Below are 27,027 nucleotides of genomic sequence, written 5' to 3'. Positions count from 1 at the left end.
CATTCATTTTGTATGTAACATTGCTAGTTACTTTAGGGTACCATTAAAGGAATTTGGTAGCAACATTTTGATGTGCTACAACTCAAATAACAACTGGAATGCCACCAGTAATTCATTTTACACGGATCTTGGGGCACCCAGGAGAGAACTTAGGCTCCACTCACTGCTGCCTTTCCATGGCTGGAATTAAGCGAGCACAGCTGAGCCCTCCAGTCTTTCCTTTACTTGGTTTTAATCACAATGGAGAAAGCAAACAGAAAGGCATAAAGTAACTCTGGCTCTACAAATCTCTCCCAAAGGACTGTAACTTTTATTTTTCTTTCTTTAATCTGATCTCTTCATGCTGTGATAGCATTAAGGATATAAATCACATGCAGGAAAATAGATGCTAAGTCAGTCAAAATCAAGTCACAGCAATTCTCCACTAGTTCTGCTGAAAAACACCAAAGAAGTTAAAGAGCTAAATTGAATTCTGTACCGTGCTTCCTGGCATCGCAGTACATCTTGTCATAGTCACTGGGCATTTGAGTGGCTTTTTGCTGAAACACTGCAAAGTTAAGAACATAAGGAAGTTAGTCAAAAATGATAATAAAAGACATGAATTCTGGAAGAAGAACAGAGGCTCATGGAAACAGGCTGAAATACATCTTATTCTAGCCTAAAAGTATTTCTCAACCACTTGTCAGTCTAATATTAATTACTTGAAAAATCGTTCTGTTGCACAGAATGTTAGGATTACTGATATTACAGATATCATGAAAAGAGCTTTGAATAAAATAAGACTTATTATATTGACATTACTTGTTTAGAAAAAACACTAACACAGCTCAGTCTCAGAGTTCTTCAGATGATACCAACTATAGCTATAGCCTGTATCTTACTTTGGGAGAAAGCTAAGGCAGGAAAACCAATAGCACCAGCTGAGAATAATGACAGTACTTAAGTGAGAATATAGGCATACTTTTCTCTAGCTAGTACAGGCTCCAAGAACAGCAAATCCTGACTGCTTTTTCTGTAATTCTTGCCCATCACTCCATTGTTGTGAGGCGCCAAGAGTACAGCCAGCCTGGGTGTGCCCTGAAACGCTGTAAACTTTTGCAGGCAGCATATGTGAACTCCAGATGGCTTCTAACTTAACTGCTGTCAGAGATGCATTTCCCATTAGTTCTCAGTTCTGATTTTAGCGAAATCCCCTTGATAATCTAGAACAGTACCTTGCAGGGAAGTCATCTTACTGACATTGCTACAAAGCAATACGTGGCCATTTCAGTGAAACAAATCTTTGCTTTGGAACCAAGGCCAGGTACAACAGAGCTGTGCACAAGCAGCATGCTGTGCATGGCACCCCGCAGGCTGGGCTCCTTGCTCACACAGACCAAGGAAACCCAGCATCCTCAGTTTGCTCCTTGTCTGCTCAGACAGCCGCATATGATGCAGCAGTTTCTCTCAGGAAACTTGTGAAATGGAGCATCAAGGGCACGGTGACTTTTAAACTCTGCACATGCCATATGGAGAGGTGAAGAAGGAACAGCTCCTGAGAGGGTGTTTTCTACACAGCAGGACTCCTGAGTATGCCAGTGCAGGAGGAGATGATGAATGAAAACAGCTGGGGACTTGGTATTCCTGAAAATGTTATCAGACAGGTTAAATGGATAGAGTAAAAGAACTATCCAGGCAATCCAATCTGTTGATGTTACATCTCTAACTTCAGCCTAATACTGATATATTTTAACATTTGTAGTACTCCTCTCTGTGATTCCCAAAGAATCCTCCTAAATGTGGCTGTGGCGTTACTTGAAATATGACTTCTTTGAACAGAGGAAGTGGAAGTACCTCAGCGCTGAGGTCATGCAGGCAGCCAGAATTCCACCGTCTAAGGAGGAGGAAGGATGCACTCCACAATATCCCTGATTGGAAAGTACTTTAATTGATAGGCTATGAAATTTCTGCTGAGTTTTGCAGTCTTGGAGTAATCAGAAATGGAATTACTCTTCTAGTTTTTAAAACTAAAACTGTTAAAACCACTTTACTTGCTGCATCTTGCTGAAATTATTTTAGTTGGCAGCAAGTACTCAGTGTGGGTGAAGTAAATGAAAACAAATTATTCCTGCTTCTGGAATGCCTGGAAAGATGAACACACACTGCTGCATGACTGCCACAGGGTTAGGGAAGACTCAAGTGATTCACTCTTTCATTCTCACATTTTAATTACTGCTGGAACTCAGCAGAATGAAATAAACAGGTCACTTTGTACAGAGATCCATCCTGTTCTTGTGGAGAATATAGTGAATATTCCTATAGTAAGACAATATTATCAATATAGCATTTTTTTAGGTGTCAAAATGCCATAGTTGTTCAACTGAAAAATATTTTCAGATCCTCTCTGCCACAGATAATCCAACTGAAAAACTGCAGTGCTGCTATTATAACATGCATCTTCAATATCTGTAAGATCATAAAGACAGTCCATTTCAATTCATAATCACATTGTGCCTGGCTGAAGTACCTGTACAGGTCAAATACTATGAACTAAATATCCCTCCCTTTGGTTGCTACACAACACAGATGAAGTTCTTTGTATGGCCTAAAGAGAAAACTGAAATATTTAAAATCTAAGTCTCTTGTTTCATAAAATACTCTGCTTGCTACAGAATGATAGAGAACTTAACAAGAACTGTGATGAGTAGAAAGTGTCTAGAAAGAGACGATGCAAATTTTTTACAATAGCCATAGGTTGACATAAAGAACATGAATTTGATTTTCAGAATGAGCTGAGCATCTAACACAAAGCTGGGATGTTAAGGAATTATAGTTGCACAATGACATTTCAAAAATTGCTTGATGATGGGCCAATATGAAGTGATGTAATAATCAAAATGTGGAAGAAGTTACATTATGAAAGCAGTCAGCTCGTACTGGTAAGATGCAAGGATGTGGTTTGTCATTTAGATTTTGCTTTACCTGTCTACACTATGAAGCCACATTAATTCTAAAAAACACACAGCAGTTTTGCACTTTATACTGCTGATTCAAGTAAAGCTTGACTGATTAACTGATCCTCCAGAAGAATGTGTGAGCTAATCATACCATCACCCTGATGCTACTTACTCAACACTTTTGGCAGAACAAACGCAAAGGAGAAGAGACAGCAAAACAACCACTAACCACCATTAATTTGAATTCAGTTTGCTTAGGGAAATTAATGATGCAGTTATTCATCAGCTTCGTTGAGCTGGTGTTCCAAACAAAATTATCTACTGCCCTGTTTTGTTTAGGAGACATTCAAAATTAAAATCCAGGGAAAACCAAATCTTTATAGAAACACAAGGCAAATTAATTAATACACTAGGGTTGCACTTATTAACACATCTCAACTTGGTTGCAAACTGGAGTCAGTTAGCAGGCTAGCTGGGATGTGTTGCAGTGGGAGACTCCTATCGTTGCCTATTCCATCTCCCCCTGCCACAATATTTAAACAGTTCAACTGTGCATGCATATACCAAGGCAAATAAAGCTCACAAATTCTTTTTTTGGTGTGGATTAGATTGTAAATTAAATGTAGCACGGTGAGGGATGACAAATACACAGGGAATAGCAAGGAAAGAATAAAGTAGGATGATGCTTTTTATTCAGGAGATGAGAACTATGCAGATGTTTGTTCACATCTTTTTAGATCTCATTTTCCTTTAGCCAGTATTGTTTGCTTACACACAGAGCATTGCTCAGGGTGAGCCCTGGAGATGCAATGCTCAGAGATGATTAAGGACCGTTCCTAAAACTATACAAAATATTTCGTATTCAAGATTAAGACAAAAATTCTGGTGATTCATAACATCAAATCAGCTAAGGAAATGAGATACTGTAAGCAGTATGGCCTTTTTTATTTTTCCAAGGCATGCAGCTGAGCACTGAACAGAAGTGCAGCAGCCCTGTGAGTCTGGCCTAGCCTTGTCCAGGCATTGTGTAGAAAGAGTGCTGTGCAAGGTAGCAGAGGTGGCTCAAACCCAGAAGCTGCCCCATCACGGTGGCAGTGGTGTCTGAATGAGCTCACACCATCAGAAGGGCCTAGCTGTGCCAGTGTGTGAAAACCTGTGACTACATCTGCTCTGGTACAGAAACTGATCTGTTCTAAACACACTGTCAGACACTCTTAGGACATTTCTGACAGTACACAAGTCATTTCATCAGGATAAAGACTAAGCAATGTCAAGAGCACTCATGGGAACACCACACTGTCACGTTGCCCCACTACATGCAGGTCAATGCATGCGGTCTGAGTTACAGTTCCAGCATCAGCCGCTCACTACAACTGCATGGGCTGTCAGCCCCTACTTTGCACAGCATCATCAGTGAGTCAGGGCTGATAAACTCCTATTTTCCCAGATGAAAAGTAAAATGTCCTTGAAAAGAATTCCATTGTAATGACAATGTGAAAACAATGCAAAACCAAGCACGCTCACCAGCAATTTTCTTTTCAGTCTGCAGTCAGATTCCAAAGCTCCTGGAGTCACAGCAACTTTGATTAGGAGTGACCACAGGACGCTGCACAGAGACAATTTTTCCCCTATATTAAGGTAAGACAACCAAAGCAATACTGGAACTGCTTTTATAGAAAGAGTAAAGGGTGAGTTAGAAGAACAATGTCAGCAAACTTACTGTACATCACACTGTTGCTCTTGTCATCAGTTAAACTTAGCTTAGTATGGAAGGTGGAAGGACTCTAACAACATTCTCAAGAATATTTGTTCCACTGTGTAAAACATAAATATACTTCTGCATTTGCATTTCAGAAGAGAAAAGCAAAAAGGGAAAGACTATCTGGTTTGACCTAAACCATGCCATTTAGTATGGGTTACTTTTCAACTGGGCTGCATCCTAAAACTGTTTTTTCTCTGCTTGCCTTATTCAGTAGGCGTTATAATCTACGAAAGTTAAGACAGCAAAAAATTTGACAGAATCAACATAGCAGACCAGTTCCTAACCAGATCTCTATAAGGTGTTCTAAGATAGATGAATAGTGGTTCCTAGTATTTTTTTTCCATGGGAAAACATTTCTTTGGTTGGAGATACATAATGAAATTCATCTGCAGTGCAGTATTTTATCTCCATTGGAGGAAAATCCCTCTGTGGGACATAAAGGTTTTGTAGTTTGCATGTGCTCCAAGGCTTTGGTTTGGGAACACTCACTTCAGAGCATTTAAACCATCTGCATAATAAGAATTTTTAACTCAGGATGTGATCGTTGTAGTTCACAGTAATCAGCCTGATAAATTTCCAAGATATTAACTATTCTGCTTTGGATTTTCTTCCTCATTACAATTGGGTTTGTCTATTCTGGACATAAACTATTTTGCCTCCCTGAAAATATTTACCACCTGCTATTTTTTTTGCATGCCCTATGTTGCAATGATGAGCAACTTAAATGTTATTTTCTTCTGTAAGAGTAAATGGGAAATATATTCTCCACTTCTCCTGGTGTGAAGTTCCATCTTTATATAGTAAAATATTTCCATTGTACAGAGGATGCGTTCGTTCAGGGATTCATGGAAGTTTTGTACAGCAGCAAAGGCTACAACATATGAAGTTTTATTTCACAGAATAAAAGAATCGCTGAGATTGTGAAAGAACTCTAAGATCGTCCAGTCCAACTCTCCACCTACCACCAATATTGCCCTCTAACTATGTCTCTCAGCACCACATCTCCGTGCTTCTTGAACACTCTACAGGGATGGTGACTCTACTACCTCTCTGGGCAGCCTGTTCCAATGCTGTAGGGCAGGAGTCCATGCTGTGGAGAAGCCTTCTCCACAGGTCCTGATTCTCTCTGACAGAAGATAAATGATCCAGCCATGACAGGACTGTAACCCTCATGCCCTGGGAGACTCTGCTAGGTTAGACTTCAAAAGTGGTACAGATGTATTAAAGAGACCTATGCACCTATCCTGAGAATGTACTGGGGACTTAGGTTTCCCACTCAGCCAAAATGGTATCCAACATGGAATATTTAAATTTCACTGTAAACTGAAAACACAACACCTTCATACATTTATTTAACAGTTGTTTTGGCAGCAAACCATCAAAAACAACAACAACAACCAACCAGCACTGAAATAACCTACAGAGGAATACTAAGCACCTGAGGAATGGAAAGGGAGCACGTGAAGAGTGCACAGCATCTGGACAGCTAGTTATTTGGAATCAGTTTGCAGCTCCATTGACTAAGGAACCTTCCCCATATAAGACAAAATTCTTGCAGTGGTCTACATTAAACAACAAACGCAGTATGCTTAGCAGTGACCCTTCAAAAATTTGCACAATCATTAAAGTTTTGAAAAAGGAATAAATGAACCAACCCAAACTTACTAGAATGCTTATGCTTGAAATCTTTAAAGTCACTCATATTCTCCAGATTTGTCAGTAAATCCAGGTAAACTGTTCAAACAATAAATTCCAGTAGCTCAGTTAGCCCTACTTGTATATACTGCCTAGGTTTCAAAGTGTAGATCCTACTTTGAAAGTGACTATAAAAAGGGCTTGTGAAGCTCTGCTCTCCATTAATCAACAGCACCAAGTGGTAATCTACACAGAGCAGGGTTTTTGCCTGGTGCAAGCCTGTGACACCATGTATTTGAAAGCTACTTCTAATTATAAAGAGGGCTATTTGCTAGCTCTCTTTGTTGCTATTCTCATAGAAACAGTGCCGCTTTTGCTTAAAGCAGAAGATGCTCTTTCATAACTTCATGGACTTCAGTGTGTTCTGAAAGCTGTCATGGGAATTCAGCCACTTGCTCTGTTCTGATTGACAGAAAAACTAAATTAAAACAGAAGCCCCAAAACACAATCCATTTTTGTTATGCAATGCTTACACTATTTTTTTTTTTTTGTCAATAAACAACCCCATAGTTTTCCATCCCCTCTGTGGATGCAACAAAGACAGAAAGAAATCCTTCCCTTGCAGCTCTGCAGACTATTAGCACAACAGCCCCTGTAAGTCAGAGCTCAAAGCTTGTTTGTTCTGCAAACTCTCAGAGCACATGAAGATCAAACTACAGGTGACTGTGCAGCTTTAGTACAGTCCTTCTGTGAACCATTCTGTATCCCCGTTTTTCCCACAGAACCTGGATCTTACTGAATATCAGAGGGAATGGTTCTGAAGATCAACCAAAGCTGTGTAGTGAAGATGACCTGTTTCTTACAGAAATATTATCTGTTTTAGAATTTAAAAGGTATTTAGTGAATGGATATGGAATACAGACTGGGGAAGGATGCCTGGGTAACTAAAAGCTGCTCTGTGAAACTTATCTCTCCACCAAGGTCCCAGCATAACTCCATACAAGTCACTGAAACTAGCACAGGCTCACAAGTCTCTGATATCAGGATGCTGACTCAGGATTAGATATCCTAATGAATGTGAAGTTCTGATCACTCACAGTAGCCACTGAAAACAATGGGATCTCTGCTCTGAATGAGTAAAGTGCTACAGAACAGTGTATATCCAAAGCATGGCATTCTAATTGCTTTGTACTGGGTGTCCAAAAGCTCAGTGGATATGGAATAACACAGCACCTAGGGCAGGCAGGAATCACATTTTAATCAAAAATGGAAGAGTTTTGCATCTTATGCTCATCCACTTTAAATACCTGATGAAACAAAATGCCCGGGATAAACAGCAGTATACATATTTAAGGATTGTATCCTAATGTTTGTGGCAGGGAGAAAGAAGTAAAACTACTAAATGACCTTAACTTATAACTTTTTCATTATTTGACTTTGCATCTTCGGCAACGCTCTTTTTAACATAATATATGAAAACAAAACCTGAAACCATCATCTGTTTGTTTGAGAGATGAAAAATGCCTGCATGTACTAGCCACAGCAGTTTTATTTTACATCAGTTAGATTAAATTATAAAGCAACGGATGCAAACACATGCAGATTTTAGGGATAGATTTGAATAAAATGTTTTGGTTCTTACTGCTGAAACAATCTTTTCTGTTCTGATTATAGCATTTTTAATAAATTACACCAGAGACAGGGATACTGCTAGACTGGATGAATAACTTTAACAGTTGCTGGAAAGGACAAACAAATAGCAAGAGAAATCTTCCACCTGAATTTCTGTCACTTCTGCCTAACAGTTCACTGTCTCAGAAAATGCCTGCACAAAATAGGAGAATGAGAAACCCCCAAGCTGGAAGCAGTGTGACTGCCAAGGGAAGCAGAGGCCTAAGTTGCCAAATGAAATGCTTTTAATTTTCTCATTTATGGTGCAGATAAATGAACTTGAAACAGAAGCTGATTTCACAGAACAACAGTACCATAATTTGTCTCCCACTACTTGCTTATAAAAGCCAGGTTCACGTATATGGTATATAAGCACCATAGGCCCATCAAAGCAATCACTCTGAAAGTCTCCTCCTTAGTGAACAGTTTGGGCAGACAAAGCAGAAACCCTTCAGTGCAATAGAAGACAGTAAAAGCAACCTTCCAAATAAGGCATCTTCACAGTAAGGGTTTTCAAGTCACTGGAACGTTTATGATGGAAGACCAAGATTTGAAACTCTGCTCTAACCATCCCAGCAAAAGCAGGTATTTTGAGATTTTTGTAATTTAACAGACTCCCCGTACACATCTTGCATTCTTGCAAGGTACTGTAATGATTCATCCTTCTGCCTCCCAAACCTGCTGTAGAAAGAACTACTAAATGATGAAGACATGAACCCACACATTCCAGCCCTCTCTTGGAGTTATACAGCCTGAAGCTAGCTAGGAAGAATAAAACAGATCTTTGACTGAAATAGGAATGACAAAGGAGGTGCTTCTCTCTGTGATAGGAAGATTTGGGTAGTAGTAGTCCTGTCTTAATGCCAAACATTCACTGGATAGAGTAAGCTTCTGGTTTCCTTCTCAAACCCATTTTTTCCTATCATTTATTCTTCTGCATGTTCTTACACAACTGGAAGATTCCTTTAGAGAGAAGATTTATGTATTTCGGGGCTTATACAGAGATCCCTGAAAGTTCACATGAACTTCTGTTACTTTGAAATTTGGCTTCAATCTGAATTGGGCTAAAAGATGACATTGTGTTTCTAAGAAGATCCACCACTTTTCACAGAAATGGTAAAAGGACACAATCCTTCCTCACATGGTAATTTCTAGCATTGCAAGAAGGAAATTTCAAAGGAGTCCTTACATTGGCATTCCTCTCTACTGTTCACACCAGGAAAACAGAATACAATTAACACCTCTCAGAATTAAGGCAAAACAATTTGATAAAGAAACTGAAAGGAAAAGCTACTCCAATAGTACATTCTGCATTATATTGTTAAAACAGACACACTCACTCACATCTAGCCCAGTGATTCTTAATCTTCTATCATTTTGTCATATTTTTTTGTAAAATTAAACCAAAAAAGTGATGTTATCTTGGATGCAAGTTGGAAAGTATCAGTCAGACGTTCTCAGCTCATTTGAAAGGTGTGAATAGGTAGACTGAATCAACTGATTTGCTGATTTGGAACAATCTGAACAAAGATCTTAGTCTTTTTAAAAAAATATTCATTAAAAAGAGCAGATGTCCACATTCTATCAGCAAATACACAGAAGCAAGCACAAACCTTGTACTATATACGGAGTGTTCTCATTTCTGACTCCTAAATGCTCGGGACGAGGGGCAGGAACGGGTGGCCTGTTCATGATAAACGATTTGCGTTCTTTCCTTCTCTCCTCATCTTCCTCATCCAGTATCAAATCATACAGATATTCATCGTATTTCACAAAAGTATATGGGTGGTCCTCTTCATCATCTTCCTCACTGGTATATTGGTCTTCTCTGTAGCATGCTGTCTTCAGTCCATGTTCTGTTTCACTTCTCTCCTCCACAAAATTCCTCTCTGAAAAAGTGAAAAATTATGTTGCATTGATAATAAAGAAAGAATATTAAGACTTAACTTATACTTCAGATTTTCCTAATGTAACTTATAGTCCTAATTTCACTTTTAAACTAAGGTACTCCAATTTTCACCGGCTTCATTGTCTAAGTCAGCAGAAAGGATACCCAAAAGGAATAATTTCAGCTCCAGAGCCTTCTCGTGATTTCACATCAGATTATCAAAATTAGATGCTAATACATTAGCTCCAAAATAAATCTTATTTAAGAGCAATGCTGCATGCCCCAGTTGCTCCCACAAGAGTCATAGGAATACCTTCATTACTGATGAAGCTAAGTAAGGAGACTGTGGCCCTTTGGCATTTTGGGAAATCATGTTTGCTGCTGCAACAGTAACTTAAGAATGGAAACATTTCTGAAAAACACTGGGTTTTGTCTTTCCAACATTTTCAACGTCCCATTTATTTTTGAGGATTTTCTAGAGAGGTACTATAAGGAAAGGTTAAAAGAAAAATTAAAAAGCTCTCTAAAGGATAAATGAAATGTATAATCTCTTATAATTTATGCTAAGACTGTTCAACATTCCACACCCAAGTGATCTCCCTGGGTCTCTCCCTACATTTAAGAGTATATCTAAACAGAACTTGCTGCCCTTTAGCTTTTGCATTTTACAGCTTTTAAAGGAAGTGATAGATTTTCTCATACCTGGGTTTGTTTGGATTTATTTGTATTTAAAACTCCCACAAACTGTTAAGAATTAGGAAGCTGTTATAGAAACTGCCAATTCCACAATTGTTTTCACCTTCCTTGTGCTGACCTATTCTTCCTGTGCAAACAGCAAACCTAGTGTAGTGAGCCATGTTTTCCTACTGTCATAGTGAACTATATACATATGTATCTGCTAAACTAGGCTATGGTCATTACCATAATTTTAAATTCTTAGGCTGCTATTTAAATAATTGCTTTATCTGTTTATGGTTTCAGAGAAGCTTAACAGTGCCTACAAGCGTGACACATTTACAAACGAGATGTATCCCTTAAAAACAGCTTGTACTATTAATACATATTAATAAATATTAATAATATGTATTTTGGTTCTGATAAATTAAAAAAAAAACAAAACAGTATTATAGGTACCATATTTAACATGAAAAATATTTTGTTTGCACGCCACTATGAAAGTAATATTTCTTTCTCTGCAGGATTTTCTCCTTTAACCCTCACAGCGGGCACTCTCATGCTGCTGCCAAAAAAAGTCTTCAAAAGAGGGGACTTAACTTTTAGGTCTTCCACAGCAATAGCTAAAGAAAGTAGCTGACAAAAAAAAAGCAGCAGTGACTCATTGGAGCTCTTTGAAAGTATCATCCCAGTTTAGTGGGATCCTGATACCCCCATCCTCACATCCCCAAATGAAATGAAATGAAACCAAGCCTAACGCTTCAGGAAAATTCACAGCATGTCTTAACAGCATGTCTTAACTGAACGAGTCATGCAGATGTGTTTTTAGCTGCACTGGCCTTATCAGCACAGGACTCAGCATAGGACACTACACAGCAGAGAAGCTTTCTCTGCCAGTATCCATATATGGATATATAGACAGAAACTGGCATTTGGCAGAGAGCAATGCATCCCTACTTAATGGTGTAGCCACATGAGAGCTATCCCAAGATAGGCATTTATATCAAGCTTGCTCTAAAAAAATCCTGTGTGTCAAACTTGCCCCCTCATTTGTGCACATATATAGCTACAGTTGAGTATTGCATAGCAAGCAGAATGCATCTGCAGTAGCAATTTTATTCTGTTTCTCTTTGTTTTGAAATCTGCAACTTCCAGCTTTTTTCTTCCTGGCAGAAAACAGGAGAAAAACCAACCTCAAGCAGGCTATAAAGCTAAAAAGCTATCTCTGGGTACTTACATGAGTATCAAAGTCTTTCATTACGGTAATTCAGGATTCTATTAGTTTATGCCACATTTAAACACAGAGTTTCTGCACACTCTTATAGGTGGAGTCCATGACAAGGTTTTTTTCCTGCGTGATTTTTAAAAGACTATTTAAGCTTGAATTCTTTTGCATGCTTATTTTTTCCCAATGAGAGAAAAAAAGATAATCACTCCTTCTGAAATACATGCAAATAGTATTTTCTTCTTCTCATACTTTAATCAACCCACAACTGAACATCTTAGATTTTTACTAGCGGGTTGAAATATTAAAAAAAAAGAAAAAAAAAAAAAAAAAAAAAGAGGAAAGAGAATCAAGGCATTTCATTAAAAGTCATGATTTCTCCCTCTCCTTTCTGTTTGTAACGCAATAAAGTGTTCTATTTCTAATCACAACATTGTCTAAAATGAAGTGAAGTACTGTGTTACTTCATTCTCTCATTTCTGTATTCTTTCCATGAAATTCATTCAGTCAAGATAGCATTAAATATTTTTAATGTAAATATTTTTTAAAAATTGAGAAAAAATAGAAGTTCAGTGTTTTATCTTGGAACTCTATTGTTAATCCAATATCTCATGTTATTTAGCACCTTTCTGAGATGTGCAGAGTGAGGAAAAGCTAAAACCTGAACCCAGCAGCCCACACCACAGTACCAGCTGACCTACCTGGTCATGAAGATCTTGATGCAGCAAATTTCATAGGTATGTTTGTGTTCCAGAATTAGGGTCATACTACTGCCTAACTACTACTATTAGAAGTGATTGTATGCAATCTCTACTGCAGCACTTAATGTGTTTGCACTCATGTTTGTATCTGTGGTTACTTCCCTCCCGAGATAATACCTTGTGACAAATGGTGCAGCTCAACCTGTCTCAGGGTGCCAGGCAGATTTCGAGGAGGAGGTGGGGGCGGTTTCTTGTAGAAAAAACATTCTCTGCTGTTTTCTTCATAATCACAGTCAGGTATGCTGGCATACAAATTGTCAGGACTGTTGACAAAGGTGTAGGAATCTTCCTCCTCAGTTTCCTCTCCGCTATCTTCTACACCGCATTTCTCTTCCTTATCCATCTCAGCTTCTTGTTGACATTTTGATCCAATTCCATCTTGATCTCCTGGGTTCTGCTCAACTTGTAATGTTAAAGAATGCATTATTTCATTTAACATTTGCTATCTTGAAACATTTCCTGTTTCAAGGATTCCCACAGAAGCAACACAATGGCTAATAAAACTTTCATGAACTAATGCAGTAGAAAGACTGTCAAATACATATTGCCAGTGATCAGCTTTTAAAATATTTACCAAATCAACGATGGAAGTTTTTATTATATCTTGCTACTCTGGTACACAATATCTTTGTGCACACAGTATGCTAAACTTTTCTGGAGATATTGTCAGAATGAGTTCACACACACTTACCTTGCCTCCATAATTTGTATTACTTGATTTTCAGTGCAGCACAGTGCACTACTTAGGAAAACAAGTTACACTTGTGTGAGCTATGGCTTTGTTTTTCTACGATGGATTTCGGATGCTTATTTATATCTCTATGAAATGAAAAAAGCACTGCCCTTGGAGACACGGCTGTACTTCTGAGGAAATTCTGTGGGGCTTCCAGGTTTTCAGGGGGCTGTGGACCACAGGTTCACCCAGTGAAAGGATGAACTTTCAACACTATGCACAGCATCAAGATTTGGGTAGTCCGTCTAAGTGACATAAAGTGAGCTATACAGGTCTGTCAGCAGAATTACTGTCAATACAGAGCTGGTAATACAGAGCCCTTTCCATTCTGAGTTACCCCTTGGGAAGGCCTTTATTTCACCACTGATTAAAGTGGGAGATTAGGGCACGTAGTTGACTAACATGGCCAGCTGTTACAATTTACGTTCTTTTTCCTTGCATCTACCCTGAGGTGCTCCTATATGCAGAGGAAACGTGATAGAGACAGTAGATACATATCAGGGCTAACAGATTTCTACCCTACATTTTCAGTGTCGATTATATTACCTAGACATGCCAAAACAGCAAACTTAAACACAGCAAATAAGAAATGCCATTTATACACAGAATATGAGACCAGTTGGAAAGATACAATTGCCAACAAACAGATAAGACAAAAACAAGATCAAGTTTAGTTTCATAAATCCATGATACTGCAAAAATATATCTAACTACAAGAGACTGTCATCAGTAAAGGCAAATAAATAACTCTGCACTTTTCAAGGGAAATACATATTATCACACAGATTAGCAACAAACTCATAATCAATCTGTGTTTAGGTGCATGAAGATGCAACTACCTGTGCCTCCACACAGAAGTTGCCCACACCTGTAGGCAGTGTCTTCTCTTACATAAAGGTTCTCTGAGAACCTGGAGAATTCAGCTGTTTTCTAGATGCGAAGCAGAAACCAGAAACTTGCAGAATTTACCAGAAACACTTTGCACTGTGATTGTCTCACAGAGTGATGATTTTGACATTACTATTGAATCCCTTGCTTGCAATTCCCCATCTCCTAGAACATCTGTCCTCCCCAGAAGTAGAAATAACATGGAAATTACAAGTATTAAAATAATTCGACCCCTGTGTTTGTCAATAATCTCACTCAATGCAGCACATGATTTGCTACTGAGAAAGATGCCTCACTATGTGACTTACTCGTGTCTGGTTGAGCTTCCATGCCTCCCATAAGCATGTAAGCATCCTCATATTCCTCTTCCTCCTCATGGCTAGCGAAATCATCTGTTGTTTTAATCTACAAATCAAAACAGAGTAGGGTATTATTATTATTTTGGTGATATCATTCCTAAGTAAAGCCATATAAGGCCAAAAAAGAAACAACTATTCTGATAGGAACAGCCACATTTTTTTCTTTTGGTTCTGTCAAAAAATCTTCAACATTTTAGTAACTGTAAATAGGAGACCGAAACATAATGCATTCATAACTAATGCAGTAGTACAGACAAGGAATGTGTGTAAAGGACATAAGGTACTGCCATGAAGCGATATCCAAGGAAGGATTCAAGCTAAATCATCTCTGCTCAGCACTGCATAGGGCTATTCAGACATTTCCCAGGTTTATTCCAAACTCCAGAGCACTCATTGGTAATGAGAAAAATCAGTAGCAGAAAAACAGAAAGTCTATAGGACATTACTATATAGCTAGAGGGTGCACGGAGTACAAGAAATCTCTGGAGAGCTCATTACAAACAGCTCTTGAATCCTAATGGTTGCTACCAAAAGCCACATGTGCACTAAAAAACCAGAAACAGAACTGTAAAGCACGTTAGCATTTTCACCTCAATGCCCAAATGAGGCAAAGCACTGTTTCTTTTTCTTCTAGAAAGCTATCATATTCAAAATTTGGCTCAAGAGGTCAGAACAATTGGTTCTCTAAAATGTTATCATTGTAGTTCTTCAGGTAGAAGAGATAGAAACTTGGGCTCATCCATAGTCACTAAGGGCAGACTAGTAACGCAACCACAGTCATTTCTATTGTCTAAAAACTTACAAAACACACCTGTTAAGTGCTGATTTTCAGAAAAAAATGGAGTCTTGAAAGATGACTCTTTTCTTTTCAAAGAACCGAGCAGGACCCCAGTTCCTGTGAGAATAAAATACAAAACTATCCTGTGCAGGCACAATCGAGACCTCAATAGTTATTCAGGAATTTTGATGCACAAAATACTAACTCTGTGGGATTGAACGCATTAAGAAGAGGATATGGAGACAGTATGCTCCGTACACTATCCAGTCTACAAGATTAATTATAAGTAGATGAGGAGACAGAGAAGTCAAGAGAGATAACTGATGATATCTTTCCACATGCTGCAGACACTGATTCTCACAGTCCCGTGCCAGATTCTCAAGAAGTTTGTTCCCAGTATTCTATTAGCCTGGCAGCTACATCCATTGGAATAGTGTGGCCTTAAATTAAGTTTATTATTAAATTAATACCATTAGTATGAATAACCTCGAGATGTTCAAGGCCAGGCTGGATGGGGTCTTAGGTAGCCCAATCTAGTAACTGGCAACTCTGCCCAGAACAGGGAGTATGGAACTAGATGATTTTTAAGGTTCCTTCCAACCCAAACCATTCAGTGATCCTATAATTAATATCAAAGGGTGAAAGGGGAAAAAAAAGGAAGAAACTATTATTTCCGGGGAAGTGAGAATGCCTTCTTCCCTGCTGCTCTGTTATAAAGACATCTCATGAATGCCAGTCCTGCAGAAGTGCATCCATCAGACAATGCATCAGATGCCTCCCTTGCTTGCTTTTTTTTCCTCTCCTCTGAGAACATTGCCTAGATCTTCACTAAGTTATGTCTGCTCCCAGCAACAAAATATTAATCTTTGTCTTTTGTGTGCAAATAGAGAGCCCCATTCTACTTGGGCTTCCCCATTGTTTAGCTGGTTCCCCTATCTTTCAAAGAAACAGGATATCTCTACGTGTCCTGAAGTTAGCTGTATGTGCTTAAATGTAACTGTTCAACTGGAAAGAAAACAGGTCTTCTGCTGTACTTATTGTGTGACACAGATGATCTTTGCAGGAGAAATCAAGCAAGCATAGCTCTAGCTGTAATCTCTCCCACTATTACAGTAGAGGACTGTTTCAGACAAATTCTTTCAAGGTGCTCATCTTTGTGAACGTTATATATATATAACTTTCTACTATATATATATATAGTATGTATATATATATATATATATATAATAGAAAGAGGTCAAAAGGGAAACAGAGAATGGAGCCATAAAAATAAACCTTGTTAATTTTGGTGACCACCTCTGGTAAGTAGAGGAAAGAATTGGTACTTCCTTGTTTTCTTATTCAGTGTACATATTTCTCAGCTTAAAGGAACCTGGTAACTCACAGAAAACCAGCAGAATAGATATACTTAATATGTATATTTTAAATCTGAATGTTTTGGAGGATTGAAGGCCAGCTTAGTGGCTTCTCTGATAATGCTGAATCTTAGAGAATTCAGGATAACAATCAGAAGTTTAGCCACTTATTACACTTCCTAAGGGAGATACAGAGAAGATGAATAGATGGAGATTCTTTAACTAGACTCACACTACTTAATGTATGATGATTATGTATAATGTATGAATTAATCAGAAACCTCCTGCAACACAGTGCCCAGAACTGCTGTGCAGCTGACCATGGGGCAGCAAGACCAAAGGCAGTGAGTGTCCTTCTGTCCTTCCTTGCTTCAGGATGGGAAGTTACACAGCTGAATCAGAGTAATGCCATGGCTGAACTTGCAAACGCTTCCATGCCACCCTGAACGATCACATTTCTTTCAGGACTGGAGTATTATATATGCTTTGTCACAGACTTTGAATGTAATAGCTCAGCCAGCACGATGTTCCTACAGAAAATTTTAGGCTGTATGCATACAGACTTGAATTTTGAAGTCTTTTGAGACTGTCTGACTGAAAATAGCTCTTCGGTGTACACTAGGATTTCTTAGGAGTGTCAAGCAAGCATCGGGAGGAAGAACATGCTTTAACAGAAACCAGTATTAAGGAAAAGTTGGAAAAACATTGTTGCTATCTGTACGGATCTGCTGATGAAGGACTACTAAAAAGGACAAGTGCGAGTCAGGAAGTAAAATTTACTTACTTCAAGATGCAACAGGAATATTGAAAGTGCTCTGACAGACCAATGATATTTTAAGTCCTAAGATCAAAATTTAAAAGTATTTAGCTTTCTTTCAGCTACATATTTTAACTGTCTTGATTAAGCCTTGTGTTGAGCTAAAGACTATCAGAGCAAAGGCCAAGTTTTTGAACAGCTCCAAAGCTGTCCCTCTTATGCAAAGCCTGAACGGATTTACTTCAGTTATTTATTTTGGAAAGCCGTTATCATAAGTTGCCAAACAGTGGTTGCAACTGTCACAATCCATACAAGCTTGCTAGAGAGGTTGTGAGGGAACACAAAGTCCAGATGCAAGTAGGGCAGTGCTTTTAGAATGACCTGCTGCTATACATGTGGGTACATGAATGCCTAGGTCTTTCAGGTCAGTGCATCCTAAAGTAGCAGTCTCTATTTTCTCTAAACATCATGATTAATGAAAACCAAGGGGATATGGGCCCATTTGCAGTTGCATTTTTCTTCTTCACTACTGACTTGAGTAAACCTGGAAGTAAATGTGAGCTTGGAATACTTCAAATCTTCATGGAACTGGATAAGAATATGGCCAGCCATAAATCACCTTTTTGGACTGTGGAGCTGGGAGGAATTTGAAAAATCTTCCTATTATCTAAACTGCTAATGGAATACTGAACAGTAGAGGAAAAAGGACAATCCCTTCTGCAACTCTAATCAATATGCCTTTCCATTTTGACAATGAATTGCTAAAAAATAGCCTTATGCAAACATTTCATATTACTTGTGATTTTTCTTGCTAACTGCATTTCATTTTGCACCTAAGTTTTCTCCTAATGATCTTTGAGTGCCTCTGCTACACTTCTGAGTTTGCTCTCTGTTACCTGATAGTTTTCACTTTCTTTAGACTTCATTCTCCTGTTTGAATTGATCTCTTATACACTTCAAATCTTTCCTACATGATAAAGCAAATTTGCACTCCTTCAAAATCTACTGCTATTATTTCACATTCTCATCATAAGAACTTTGTATATACAAACATACGCTAGACCATTCTCACGAATTTTATCTTGTCTGGACATCCTCAATGAGTATTTTCTGCTTGGGTTCAGAGAAAAGAATCCTATCCTATTTCCTTCCCCTAAAGTATCAAATCTTAAAGCATTTAAAAATATGTTGGATAATGCCTCCTGCTGTATTCCTTTCCAAGTTAGTATTAAAAAAATCCTCACTACAGCTAAATCCTGTTTTTTGTTAGTCCCACAAGTTAGCTGCTCACTTAGTCCTCCGGTCTGACAGTCTCTGCAGCATACAATCTGAGACACTAACAGTCTGCTTTTCCACTTTGGTTGTCCCCAGGGATGCTCAGCAAGTCTATCAGAACCTCTCTGTGATCTGGACCTCTCAGCAAGACTATGCACTGCTGGTAAACAAGCAGCATTTTTTTCCATTTCCCTTTGGCTTCGTTTCTCTAAACGAAATTGTGGATAAACTTGTGCCTTTCCAGTTTGTTAACACATACCAATCACTACTGATGAGTATTTGCAATTCTGGAAAAGGGAGATAGCATAAGCAACCTAAGTCTCTATTTTTGAGAAAAACAAATTCTAATATGAGCATGTGAAGTTCTCTACTCCCATAGAAAGGAATGGTTTTCATCTAATCTACGCCTCTATAGTGCGAGGTGGAATATCTTATGTAAATAAGTTGCAGAGAAAACTATGAATCTATTTTCCTAAATAAGAGAGCTGTTAAATAATTTCACCACCTTTTCCATGTGACTTCCTGACCTACTGGAAACCTTATTGATCTCTTCACAAATGGTATCCACAGAAAACTAGGACCATAGGAGAAGCCCAGCAGGTCTTTCCACAAAGTTTACTTTCACGAGTGCTAACTCAGACTGCAAAGACATAGAAACATATTCAGAATACTGTCATGTCACATTCTGTGTCCTACGTTGGTTTTTCTGATCTCAGGAGCACAACTATATTTTCTTAAATGAACCCATCAGTTTGTTTCATTACTGAATCATTTGTTGGTTTTGACTCTAAGGGGTTTATTTGAAAACTCAGTTTACTTTTTTATCTAATGTTAAAGCACACTCATAATATATTTCTCACCCCTACGTTGCTTCCAAGTGTCTTCTACACAGCCAACTTTGCATTTTAATGTTAGATGTTTTTGGATGGGTTACACATCCACATTTCATTTAGAAAGGACTAAATTCTGCAGAAGGAGGATTAGATTCCAACTAAGTCCTAGTAGAATTATAACTTTAAGGCTAACTTTATAGAGGCATTTCATAGTAGTTTCTGATGGACAAGTACTGTCGATAAAGAAGACAATGTTATCTTCCACAGAGAGCACAACACCAAGATCAGTGTGGAGAGCCTTACCCAGAGACTGGGCTGTCCTTCTGGCCTATGTGCATAAGATGGCCAATTCTGTGGCAGCTGCTGTCAGAATTCAGCAGCGACAATAAAACACTGCTTTCCTCTGCTACCAGGTATTAGGTGACATACTTGGGAGGTTATTTATTTCCACAGGAGGCATCACCTGTGCTCTGAAGGCTGTTAAATACAGGGCTTCAAAGCATTTCCAGATGACGCAGATAGAAATCTCTCAGGCAGAAACTGCAGAGGTGGGAATTGTGTACATCTTTTAGCGGAACAAAACCATGGCTACAGCATTCTCTGATTGGAAGTGAAAGAGGAGTAAAAAGGATGCAACCTCAAGAAGAAATTGCTTTCTTCAGTTGGATATTTCCTCCATTTCTCTGTCATGGACTTAAGAGACTTGTTTTCAAAACTGTATTCTTGCTTTTAGGATGGAAAAGCTGGAAAGAAACACAGCAGCTGGACATTTCCCCAGCCCTGGGTGATATGCTCATAGCCCACCTCTGACCTGCCAGCCCCATCTGCTAAGTCCCCAGTAGCAGGTGAAGTAGAAAGGACCATAACTACATTGCCATTTGGCAGCCATCTTCACAGCTATTCTTCCTGCTGTCTCACTCTCAGGATAGTCCAGCCAAGACAATGTCCTCTGTCACTGGGTCTGCCACAGCTTTCCAGAATGCAAAGAGAGAGAAGAGAACCAGATACGCTCTAGCAGATCTTTTCCATTTGCACCCTCAGTACTTTTGGAAACACAGACAGACAGTTTGGAAAACACTTTCATTCAGTTCTACCTATATCCCTGAGCTACAACCTAGTGACCAACCACTCTGATTATAAAAATTTTCTGACTCTCAAGTTTGCATATTATCCACATATTCTACAATGTTAAATATTCATCAAAGCACTGGGAATGTTTAAGTATTTATTGCTTCTTTTTCTCAGGGCCCTGTATGAGCACCTGGAGAAAGGACTGAAGAAGCCAGCTTCATAAAATTGATTGCATGCATCAGGACAGAGCCAACGCTGCTGTTCATTATCTTTATTAATGTTAAACACTTGCACTACTCTATTGCCTTGCTTGATAACTGAAGCTTGCAAAAAAATCCAGATGATGAGACAATGCAGATTTCTCTAAAGCATAAGCTTGGTGAAACTCATTCAATAGAGTCACAAAGACAAAAAAGAAAAAATCCATTTGGGAATAATCTGGTTTCAAAGCACTAGTTCTGCTGGGCAGGTGGGAAGAGAGGGAGTGGAGAGCAGTTCTGCTGCACATGTCCTGCCATGAAATGCTGAAACAGAACATGGTTTTACAGCAGTGTGGGCTGAGAAGGCTGGGGACTGGATCCAGGCCTTGAAACACTTGAACTTGACCTTCTGACCTCAGCAAGACTCATCTTAGAGAAACATCATCCTGGCAGCCCAAAAGGTTGCTTTCTCCTGCTAGCTCTCCAACTGCTGGAACAAGCTGCTCGGCAGCTATGAACCCAGCCTTCTCAAGGAGTGGGGCTGAGCCATCCCTGATGCACTTTGTGCTGCTGTGCACAGGGAGGCCCTGGGCTCCCTTCTCCATTTCACCAGGGATGCAGGAGCAGGAAGGCCCCAGTGTGTGAGAGCAGCACAGTGCAGAGGCACATCTCAGGCTGTGCTCAGGAAAACACAGAAAATGCAGCAGTGTTGACACCTCTTAAATATGACCGTTATCCTCAGCAGTACAATTTTCTTTCGAAGGCATTTTCCTGTTGCTTAAGACTGCAGCACCATCTTTTCCTGAGCAGAGATTTCTCTTTTTAAGCCATGCATGTGTATAATTTATTTATCTCTATGGATTTCAGTTCTACTGACCTGTTTCCTGCTTTACTCAGTTCACATCAAGAGTACCACAATCTAATTGACCACCATATTTAACTGCTGACAAAACTATTCTTAAAAAATGAAAAAAAAACCCAACTCTATACTAACTTAAATAGACAAGAAAGTATGACAACAGAATGACAGTAAAAATAATATTGTAATATTCACAGCAATTAGTAAAATTCCTTCTGCATACGGTTTGCCAGAAGTTCCAACAGCCACCTTATCTTCTCCAATACTAAAAGATAATGAAGTTTTAGAACCTCATGTCAATGTGCTCGCGGCATATGAAGGTACACAACTGTCAAAGATGCACAATTGTACAGAATAAAAGAAATGAGACATGAAATGCTCCACTGCCAAAATGTAATGATTTTGGGATCAATTTGAAGTACATGTACGACTCAGATGATCTGCATCCTATTAAGAAAACAAACAAAACTAAAACATCAACGGATACCCAACTTTTTGTTCAGCTGTTTTAACATGAGCAGAAGAACGGCATCATTTGAAGTAATCTATTGTAATCTTGTGTGATAGTCTTTTGGGCTCTCGTACTAAACAATTTCATTTGCATGTCTGCCGATAACTTTATCACAAGCAGATTTACCGCACCACGTATCAGTCAGCTAACATTCCTGAGTTGATCCTTATTTGCATCTTTATTTCATCTAGCTTCACACTTTATCCGTATGCCTGTCTATCAATCTTTCTGAAACTTCTGAAACTGAATTTCTGGGAAAAAAAAAAAAAGCTCTGCCTTTGAACCATTTCATCACCATGGAGGAACAACCAATAAAAAACACCACCAACCTAAGTAAAAGCGCAGTGCGTATGTTTGTAACTGCATATCGTCCCGTGTTTTAAATGTCCATTTATTTTTACAGAGCCTTCCAAAGAGCACAGATTTGAAAGAAAAACATTACTGCAGAAGGGAAAAAAGAGGGGGAGGGAGGGGATTTTAATCACTGAGCTTCATTTACTGCTTTACACAAAAATGCTTTTTTCAACCAAATCACTGCATTCTCCGCTGGAAGAACTTGTGCCCACTTTCTCTTTCCTAAGCATTCTGTCGTTCTATAACTACTGAACACCAAGGGATTTTTCTTCTGAGCGCTCAAAAATAAAATTCCTCCTCAGACTCATTTTAGCTCATTTCTCCTTTAACAACAATTCTTGTTCCTTCACTTTTCACACACCCACACGACTCTCTGAAAGACATTCAAATCTCATAGAGTACTGATTCTACTGAACAAAATATCCATTGCTATTTGACAGGCTGTGTAATCACCGCAAGCTCCACAAAAGCACTTCCATCTCACCAACAGGTTAATTTTTCAATCTAACAGAATACATTTTTTTCCTGCTTTTCTTAATTATTTTTCTGGGCAAAATAACCATTCTCCAGAGAGCTTCTCTTTCACTCGATGACAATTATTCTGTTTGAACTTTTAGAGTAGTTATTAAATTACTGCTCCCTTAGCAAACTATGGGGTAGCAAAGAGAAGGTGGAAGGCTCATTAAGTACAATGGATTGTGTAGGCTGTGAGAAAAAGACCCTTTCCATAAGGATTTCCCCCAGGAATCTGAATATTATGTGTAAGTATGGATGCACTGGGCCTGGCTAGGATGGAGTTAACTCTTTTCATAGTATGGTGCTGTGTTTTAGATTTGTTTTAGATAACGTCATGCTCACCAATAAAAATGGGAGGAAGAAGAGGGTGGGATTTCTAGCTTGCAAGGTGGATGCTGTTTGGAGACTGGCTGGGCTTCAGACTGCCTGTGGGAGGTGGTGAACGACTTCCTTTGCTTTGCTTGTATTTTTTTCCCCTCCTTCCTTCACCTACTAAACTGTATGAATTTTGATCTACGAGTTTTCTCGCATTTTCTCTTCCTGCTCTCTCTCATCCCACTACAGGCAGGGCAGAGGTGTGTGAGCGAGTGGCTGTGTGGGCACTTAGCTGCTGGCTACAGTCAACCCACCATATCAGACAAGTATAACCCTCTAAAAAGGGACATGTGCGGCACAACCTTCATTGCTAAAGCTTTTCAGGCTATGTCAGTATCAAGCAGCAGCCACCACGCAATGAATGCTTCCTTCTGTCAGCTCATGACAGTTCTCCAGAAGCTGCTGTCCAGCTGAACAAAACCCTGGCATGGCTTCATCTGAGTCCCTCACACCTCCACAACTCACACCTGCGATGAAACAAAAAAATGCTCTATTTTCTCAGCTAAAAAGAGTCAGCTGCAGTGCCTGACTGACAGAGAATAACAGAAGAGTTTTAGAATTTATACCTATTTATTCCTATATTCATCTAGTTTGCACATGCACAAAAATTTTATCTGGAAAGGAAGAAAACGGTCATTGGCTCTAAAGAGCTCTTTGATTCTCTTATTCAACAGTAATATGAAAATATGAGAATGTTGGCTTTGTAAAGCATAATTATTTTTAGATGACCATAATATCAATGAGGGCTGCAAAATTCTTCAGGGGTACAGTAGCTAAACAATGGTATCTGAGATGGAAAACCAGACAGTGAAAGAGAAGGCTTACAGAAAAGTTAATGTTAGCACAACTGAAGAGCTTATGCTTAAAAAGGAAGAGTAAATATCTTATGTTTTGTAAGGTTTTGGACCAGTGACTATTTTGAAGGTAAGGACAAGGACAGGGAAGGCCTTGAGCAGATATAACAAGCATACAGCCCCTGAGTCTTCCAACCCCCTTCCAGTACAATGGGGATGTTTCATGGAGAAGAGCATACAGTATTTCAAGATGTTGTGTTTCAAAACCCTGTGCTCAAGATTACTTAAAAGCATCTTATTCACTGGAGTCAAATGCAGTTGTGCCTATGCTACTATCTGAACGTCTATGATTTATCTAACTCAACAGCAACAGTAAATTATTCTCCATATTCTGCTTTGTATTCTAAATATACAACACACAGTGCTGCTCTACAATGTTAAGCAGATGATGTACTTTATATCAAAAGAATTACATTTTGGAGGCTGATAAAGTCACAGTACAGCTTGTGTTCTGCATTCAAGTAACAGGATATTCTAAGCTCTCTGATGGCTTCTGAGATTTAGCTTTTTCCTCTTGATCCTGCTGTGTTCCTGGAAATCTTTCTTCTTTCATAGAAACCAGCAGGAGTTTTGCTCTGTCTAGCCAACATTATTTTTAGAACTGAATTTAAGAGGAGTGGGATAAAGAGCCTACATCTGTGAAATGCCATGGTATTTCTAGAATAAGTTCCAGATACATGTGCTATCAATAGTCAGAGTTTTCAGATATAGGCATTTATATTCAGGTTATAAAAATCACCTTTACATTCCCAAACAATAGCTAAGAGAGGATGAGAAGACTAGTTGAAATAGCAGTTATTATCTGTATTGCACTCAACTGTATCAATTAAAAGGCTACTGTCTTCAGGCTGTGTACACACACCAGCAAAAATTATCTACCAAAGCATTTCTTCTGTGGCAAAAATATTGGTACAGCATGTGCTAAAATTAGACACTTCATGAGAAACAAAGACAGGAAATAAAGTAAAACACAGTTCTCCCTTCAAAACACATATCATGTAAATTAGACCTCTAGTCAAACAGATATATTATTAGCCTCAGAAGAGCTTTGTTTTCAAAGGCCAACTAAGGTCCTCTCTTAGTTTGCTTAACTCTGTATAGATTAAAACTTGGTGCATATTTTGGCTTTCAGATTCAAATATTAGAAAATTGTTGTTGGTGACTCCAGTTAATTGTTTTAGCTCAGGTACATCACCTGAGGTAAGGTACATATAAACTGAAGGACAATGACTGTAGTCAAAGCAATTAAGAGCTAAACAAGAAACAGGCTCCGCTACACGCTTTACTTCCTCTTCTTGTAAAATGCAGATCATAATTTAAGAACTCTATAAGCAAGTTTTAACCCAAAAGTGGCAAAAAATCCAGTCTAACTCAGGTCAGTTTTGCGCAAGTATGCAAGCAATATGAAGTTCATCTTCATGGCTTTTTTTCTTAAAGATGATACTGGCAACTTAACAAAACAAATTTCACTGATTTGCTGTGAGAAGGAGGAGTAACACTGTGTTTCACTTAAATGTTTCTAGAAAGAGAAACTCCTGATATTAGAACAAAAGTTACACAATACAATACGTGAGTTCACCAACAATAGGACTAAAAGAAGCAGGTCAGTTTGTTCTGGTCTTGTGTATTATTTTCTTCTGCCTGCTCCCATATCTTAAGGAATGCATCTAGTTGTCTCTGCTCTATGAACAGCCACAAACCAGTGTGCACCCACTTCTTTGATACTCCTCGCAGAGCAGATAGATGTGGCCTGTATCAGGGGCCAGTTGCAGTTAGACTCACGTGACCTCTTGGAAAATATGAAGTGATGCACTGCTTCTCTTGTTTCTGTCTGCCAACAATTGTAAAGCTACTTTCCATATAAAATCCATTAGCATTTAAATACACCTGTTACATGCATCATTGCATGCCCTCTGAATTTTGTATGAGCAAATAAGGGTTGAACAGCCTAATGTTGAATTATCTGCTATATACCATAAAATCTGCCATTGCTGAAGAAAGGTTAAACACACAGGACTGTTTCACATGAATGTGAAATAAATACAGCCTCTAACTGATGGCTGAAATAAATCAAATGCTGCTGGAAGGGAGCAACTGCTTACCCGCTAAAAGTTATAAAAATTACATTTTATGGCATGATGTGCATTGAGGCCTATCCTGCTTTGAGAGGGCAAGAGAGAAGTAAACTTTAAGAAACAGATATATATAATTTCTATAAAAAAATCTAATACTACTTTTTCGTGTGGGGGGGGAACCAATCAAATGAGTAATCAGCTTTCTTTTATGCTAATGACATCAGTACTAGAAAATGCTTAGCAAGCACAGCTCACAAAAAATGTATTTGACAGTCATTTTAAAGGCAGCTGTTACTAGATTAGAACTTGACATGAATATGGTTTTCAAACATAACATTTTCAGTGAGCACTTTCAGTTCTCAAGACCAGAAAGAAGGAGTAAAGAACAAAACAAAAGCAGAGGAGGACAGAGCCTAGGAAGAGAGAGAAAAAAGAAAACAGCTTATATCTGTTGCTCAGCACATGGCTTCCTACAGCACCGCATTCTTATTTAATAGCAGTAGTGTTAAGACTGTGCAATTAACTTTGCTGTCACTTAAATTTTTCTAATTCACAGTCAGGATGCAGAAGCTAAGCTACCCAGCTTTTAGTTCAGAGCAGTGGGCCAAATTTTTCATTTGGCAGATATACCTGCTGCATTAGAGTAAAACATGCTAATGAACCTGGAATGCAATACATTAG

General features: G+C 38.7%; 1 protein-coding gene and 1 long non-coding RNA gene across 4 annotated transcripts in view; one reads left to right on the top strand and one right to left on the bottom strand.

The window, feature by feature from the left end:
• The window catches only part of LOC104910731 (uncharacterized), a 36,771-nt gene extending 14,153 nt beyond the window's left edge, over positions 1 to 22,618 (top strand). For both annotated transcript variants that reach the window (XR_014883080.1, XR_014883082.1), the window contains 4 exons: positions 4,479 to 4,574; positions 12,415 to 12,529; positions 18,795 to 18,861; positions 20,777 to 22,618. This is a non-coding gene — a long non-coding RNA (uncharacterized LOC104910731). The remainder of the gene's footprint in view (positions 1 to 4,478; positions 4,575 to 12,414; positions 12,530 to 18,794; positions 18,862 to 20,776) is intronic.
• BANK1 (B cell scaffold protein with ankyrin repeats 1) overlaps positions 1 to 27,027 on the bottom strand; it is a 130,899-nt gene that overhangs the window by 10,827 nt on the left and 93,045 nt on the right. For both annotated transcript variants that reach the window (XM_085222971.1, XM_085222970.1), the window contains 4 exons: positions 14,483 to 14,579; positions 12,671 to 12,955; positions 9,618 to 9,893; positions 479 to 547 (listed from right to left, as the gene is read on the bottom strand). In XM_085222971.1, coding sequence (XP_085079097.1) covers positions 479 to 547; positions 9,618 to 9,893; positions 12,671 to 12,955; positions 14,483 to 14,579 — 727 coding nt within the window. The remainder of the gene's footprint in view (positions 1 to 478; positions 548 to 9,617; positions 9,894 to 12,670; positions 12,956 to 14,482; positions 14,580 to 27,027) is intronic.

The sequence above is a fragment of the Meleagris gallopavo genome, chromosome 4, assembly GCF_905368555.1.
Source record: "Meleagris gallopavo chromosome 4, MGAL_WU_HG_1.1, whole genome shotgun sequence".
In the NCBI taxonomy this organism is placed as follows: domain Eukaryota; kingdom Metazoa; phylum Chordata; class Aves; order Galliformes; family Phasianidae; genus Meleagris; species Meleagris gallopavo.
Note: the sequence above shows the minus strand (reverse complement) of the source record. Positions and strands in the feature narration are given on the sequence as shown.